General features: G+C 50.9%; 1 protein-coding gene across 1 annotated transcript; it reads left to right on the forward strand.

Moving 5' to 3' along the window:
- The first annotated feature begins 4,910 nt into the window (after positions 1-4,910).
- Positions 4,911-5,948, forward strand: LOC103680411 (olfactory receptor 13H1-like). Its single transcript, XM_008709947.2, has one exon. The coding sequence runs from the start codon at positions 4,911-4,913 to the stop codon at positions 5,946-5,948; it is 1,038 nt and encodes a 345-aa protein (XP_008708169.2).

Here is a 5,948-nt window from a genome sequence, read left to right on the forward strand (position 1 = left end):
GAAGCTTTTTATCTTGATGAAGTCCTAATACTTCATTAATATATAGGAGTCACTTCTGTGTTCAGGATATGAGCTTGTTTTCAAACGTACGTGTTACAAATAACTTCCCATGACATACCTTGACTTTTCATTCCCCCCTTTTTGGATAGGATACTTAGGATTGACGTAGCCACGTTTATCAAGTGCACTGGGTCAGAGGTCTACACAGACCCCAGAGCATGGATCGCATCTTGTCTTCCAAGAGTTGGTTTTGCTGTTGTTGTTGTTACCTTTTTCCTTTAGAGGGAACTTAGGTTTGAGACCACAATGCGATGTCACCTCACACCCGTCAGAATGGTTGTATCAAAAAGGCAAGAAACAAAAATACAGCACCGGGAACGTAGTTAGTACTGTAACAGCGCGTACGCTGCCCGATGGTGACCGCGCTTCCCGCGCTGAGTGCCGTGTGCTGCGTAGAGCTGAACTGTGGAATCCCGTGTCGTGCAGATGAAAGCGATACAATATTGTGTGTCAACTGGACGTCACCTAGAAAAAGGAAAAGACCTGAGGGAAACGTGCCAGACTGCAAATGGGGGAGATCTCCGCACGTTGGAAGTAAATGTACTTTTTACTTTCTGCTTTGTGCCTGTGTATTTCTGGTTTTCTCCAAGAGGAATGTTTTTGTTTTCAGGAAGAAAAGTATTTTAGTTGGCTTACTTTAAAAAAAAAAAAGAAGCAACTTTCACACATTCAAAAAAGGAAATCGTGCAAAACTGAGAAAAAATATTTTTTCCCTCTTAATAATTGTGAATTGGCTTCTATCCATTTATTGAAAACGCTCTTCTGTCTTCACTTTTCCGCAGCGTCCTCTCCCCTGCAAGTTAAAGGTGTGTGCGTTGGTCAGTATCTCCGCTCCTTGCGAGTTCCTCGGGCAGATTGCCTCGGTGCTCATTTCCGTAGCTTTGAGATCAGCCTCGCTTCCCGTTTGGATTGTTCCTTTATATTCCCACGTAAACTTCAGATTCGGTTTGTCCCGTTTCTCGCACGCGCGTCGCACACGCACACTCACGCTCGTGGGACGTAGACTGAGGCAGCACAAAATTTATAAACATTCAATATCGGTCAAACAGAAAACCTAAAAGTATTGATGACTCAAATTTATAACATGCTCCCATCTGTGCAGTTGCTCTTTCCTGCTTCTTTTTCGTTTAATTGTTAGTAAGAATGCGTATATTTAAGGTGCACAGCGGATGACTGATGTGCGTTTCCGACTGAACCGGCTCGGACAGTCCAGCTGCACGGTTGCCGTGTTGTGTGTGTGGCGGGAGCGCCTGAAAGCTGTCTCTGCAGGTTTCCGGGATTCGATCCAGTGTTACTCAGTGTAGTCCGGCTGTTCAGTAGATCTCCAGACTTCTTTACCCTGTAGGAGTGCAACCGTCTGACCGCCTCTCCCCATTGCCCACCCCTGCGGCCAGCGCTCTACTCTCTGCTTCTAAGTATTCCACTGTTTCACACCCACATGCAAGTGAGTTCGTGCAACCTTTTTTTTTCTTTTTTTTAAAGATATTTATTTATTCGTTAGAGAGAGAGAGAGAGAGAGGGACAGCATAAGCAGGGGTAGCAGCAGAGGAAGAGGAGAAGCGGACTCCTGGCCGAGCAAGGAGCCGGATGCTGGACTCGATTCCAGGACCCCGGGATCATGACCTGAGCCGAAGGCAGACGCTTAACCAATGAGCCACCCAGGCGTCTGGAGATCATGCAATCTTTTTCAAGAAAGCTTTGCCTTTGTTTCTTTGGGGCCAACACACCCACCAAAAAACCCTACTTTCTATAGAAAGGGGTTTTGAAAATCAGTGACGGACTCCAGTCCCCTCATTGTCTTGGACAGACTGAAGGCCAAAGGATAACAAGGTGCTGTCTCAAGGTCACATGTCTCCAGGTCACAAGCAGGCCTGAGCAGCCGCACTGACAGGTTTCTGGGACCCAGTGCTTCCAGTCCTAAAAGCGGGACAGCCTTGTGAGCACTGGGATGGGTTGGACGCCCTACAGGTTGGCGAGGCCTTGTCTTTGGTGAATGCTAACTTCTGTCCGTGTTCACTCACGATTACTGGTGGGTCCTGTTACTGCCTCACTGCTTGGCGGTCGTAGAATGGCCTTGTCTGAGGTGCACAGGCCGTGAAATTGTAGGTGTCCTACAGGAGAGCACCTGGGTCCTGCTGTAGGCACCAAGCCGGTCCAGTCACTGGGGCTACTCCCTTCCCATCCGTGAGCCCTTTCTTGGGCCACGACAGCTGGGATTCCTCTCTCCACTTTACAGCCGGGGAACGTGACTCTCAGGAAGGCCCCAGAGCCAACCCGTGGTGTGGCTGAGACGGTCCCCACATACCCACACCCCGAGTCTCGGTCTGCAGTAAGCAGCCCAGTTTCTGGAGGGGGGAGCGATCCCCTCACACCAAACTTTTCCTCTGATGCCTCTGAGAGATCCGTGAAGGTTGTTTTCCCGCGTCCCAGGCCAACCTCTGCTAACAAGCATCCCCAGGTGGTGCCCAGGAGCCTCCAGAGACCGCGGGGGTGGTGTTGGGGGTAGAGCTGACGACTTAAGTCACTTACCTCTCTCTGCTCAGTTCTCCCCCTGCCTCGGCTCCACCCGTCCCCTCCGGGCTTCCCGGAAACTCTGTGGGAGACTCAAGAAAAAGATACAGACAGAGGGAGATGAGATGTTCTTATTCTCAGGGATGCTGCTTGGGAAGGTGCCGGGGACCAAGATGTTGTACACGGGCTCCTTGGAATGACCTTGTTCTCCCCAGAGTGTGAGAGCAGCCTGATTCCTGCTGGTGTGGCCTCTTCATGGAAGGAAGGGGTGAAGTTCCCGGGTTAGACTCCGCTGGAGCCAGGTGTGTGGCTGGTATGGGAGGAGCGTGGGAAGAGGATGCTTAACTTGATACAGCCTCAGCGTGCATCCATCCTTCCATCTGTCCTTCCTTCCTTCTACCCTTCCGTCTACCTACCCACCTCCCCATCCATCCGTCTATCGTCCGTCCGTCCATCCGTCCATCCGTCCATCCATGCATCCATCTGTCCTTCCTTCCACCCTTCCGTCTACCCACCCACCTACCCACCTATCCGTCTGTCCGTCCGTCCATCCGTCCATCCATCCGTCCATCCATGCATCCATCTGTCCTTCCTTCCTTCCACCCTTCCATCTACTTGTCCATCCAACTGTCCATCCCTCCATCATCCATCCATCCATCTGTCCTTCCTTCCATCCTTCCATCTACCCACCCACCCGTCTGTCCGTCCATCCATCCGTCCATCCATCCATCTTCCCAGCCATCCATCCCATTTCCTCTGCCTGACATGCTCTTCCCTGTCCCTCCTGGCCATGCTAATCAGGTCCCTTTTCCTCCCAACGCCCTCCCATCATTTCCTTAGGAATCTTTTTTTTTTTTTAATGTTTTATTATGTTAGTCACGATACAGTACATCTTTAGTTTTTGATGTAAAGTTCCATGATTCATTGTTTGCATATAACACCCAGTGCTCCATGCAGTATGTGCCCTCCTTAATACCTGTCACCGTCACACGCTATCCTGTCTCCCCACCCCCCTCCCCTCTGAAATCCTCAGTTTGTTTCCCAGAGTCCATTGTCTGTCGTGGTTCCTTCCCCCTTCTGTTTACCCCCCTTATTCTTCCCTTCCTTCTCCTACCTTAGGAAGCATTTTATCCCCTCATTAGGACAGGGTCCCTCCGCTCATGTCAGAAAGTCCTGCAGGTGCTGGGCGGGTACTGTAGTGCTCCTAACCGTGCTCCTAACCGTGCTCCTTTGTCCTGGTTTCCGACACGTCCTCTCTCATCTTCAAATGACAGTTCACCTTGGGTGTCAGGTCGACGGAGGAGATAAAGGTATACAACGTGTTTTCTTCTCCGTTAAAAAATAAAAGGGTAGCTACTGTTCTCTCCTTCCCTGACGCATACCCGAGTGTTCCCATGTAATTACTGCCTCCACCACACCCGCTTCCACACTTCTAGTTGAGGAAATAATTAGAAATCTATCTATCTATCAGTATATCAGTATACATCGTTTCCTTATTCTTCTCACTTCTGCACAGTGTTCTTGTCATGCATGGGCCACAATTGCTTTACCCTGTCCCATATTTCTCAATATTGAGATAGTTTCCATCTTCTGCAATGCAGCCTAGCATTTATGTTTTTAAACATGAATCTGAGGGACGCCTGCCTGGCTCAGTTGGAAAAGCGTGAGACTCTTGATCTCGGGGTGGGTATAGAGATGACTTAAATAAATGAATGAATAAACTTTTTAAAAAATTTAAAAGTCTGTTTGAAACTAATCCTATGGATCTCAGTTTGCAGATGTGATCTGTGGGCAGGATAAACTTCTAGAAGTGGCAGACCTTGGGAAAGGACACGTGCAGAAACAGTTTTTCAGGGAAGGGAGCACGGTGGGAACAGAGCAAGGTCTTAGCACTTACCACATTAGTGTGACTTTTCAAATTTGTCTTTTGTCTATCAAGTCCTTCAGCTCGGGCTTTTTTTGTTGTTGTTTTCATTCCTCACTGTAATTTCATTGCCTGGGATCGAGTCTGGACGAGTTAGAAGCTGCTCAGAGGTGCTTGTTGGATGAATGAATAAATGCATTAAAGAAACAATGAGTGAATCCATCCATCAGTGGTTTCATGAGTCAATGACTCGGTTATAAATGAATGAATGAATGCAGCCACTAACCAATATGTAATAGAATCAGTGAAGGAACGACCCAATCCCTTCCACGATCCACCAGTCCACAGATCAATGGCTATATCATTGGATGGGTCTGTGAGTGCCTGTGCCTGGTGGAATGTATTAAGCAGACATTCTTCAGCAGGGGCCAGAGCAATGCAGGGGTGAAGGGGTCACCGCAGTGCCCAGGAACACATGAATGGCTTGAAAGAGTCCAACCTTATTTATAGGAAGCCGCCAGGTTCCGAACCACCTCCCAAGATGATCCCCCATTTCCCACCCAGCCGGAGTTTTGGAAGGGGCGTGGACGGCCAGAACAGCACAGAGATCTCCTTCGTCCTGCTCGGGCTCTCCCAGTACCCACGGGCTCAGACCGCCTTCTTCTGCCTGCTCCTCCTGTCCTACACCATCACCCTTTTGGGGAACGGCCTCATCCTGCTCCTGATCTGCTACGATCGCCGGCTCCACACGCCCATGTACTTCTTCCTCAGCAACCTGTCCTTCCTGGACGTGTGCTACACTACAGCCAGCGTGCCCCAGGTGCTCGTCAACTGCTTGGTGAGCGTTCCTGTCGTCTCGCTAGGACAGTGCTTGGCCCAGATGGTCGTGGGACTCTATCTGGGTGTCGTGGAGTGTCTCCTGCTGGCCGCCATGGCCTACGATCGCTGTGTGGCCATCGTGGACCCCCTGCGCTACCCTGTGCGCATGGGGCCCCAGCTGTGCAGCCTGCTGGCCGGGACCTCGTGGACGGTGGCGTTCCTGCTGACCGTGGTCCCCCTGCTGACCATGCCCTTGGAGTTCTGCGGCCGCCAGGTCATCAGTCATTTCTTGTGTGAGCTCCTGGCCCTGCTCAAGCTGGCCTGCTCTGACCTGCAGTTCTATGAGTCGCTCATGGTGGGCACCAGTGTCCTGACCCTGCTGGCTCCCTTTGCCTTCATCGTGGCCTCCTATGGAAGGATCCTGGTGACCGTGCTGCGGATGCGGTCCACGGAGGGCCACGGCAAGGCCTTTTCCACATGTGGGTCTCACCTCACGGTGGTGGTGCTGTTCTATGGCTCGGCCATCGCCATGTACGTGATGCCTCAGGATAAGATCATCCGCGACCGAGACAAGATCATCTCCATATCGTACAGCGTCCTCACCCCCATGATGAACCCCCTCATCTACAGCCTGCGGAACAAGGACATGAAAGGCGCCCTCAGGAGGCTCCTGCGGAGAAAGGCTGACGTCTAA

This window comes from Ursus maritimus, unplaced genomic scaffold (genome assembly GCF_017311325.1).
Source record: "Ursus maritimus isolate PB19 unplaced genomic scaffold, ASM1731132v1 scaffold_19, whole genome shotgun sequence".
Taxonomy (NCBI): domain Eukaryota; kingdom Metazoa; phylum Chordata; class Mammalia; order Carnivora; family Ursidae; genus Ursus; species Ursus maritimus.

What these genes read in the sequence shown, in the direction of transcription:
- LOC103680411 (XM_008709947.2), top strand. Translation starts at nt 4,911, where the DNA reads ATGAATGGCTTGAAAGAGTCCAACCTTATTTATAGGAAGCCGCCAGGT.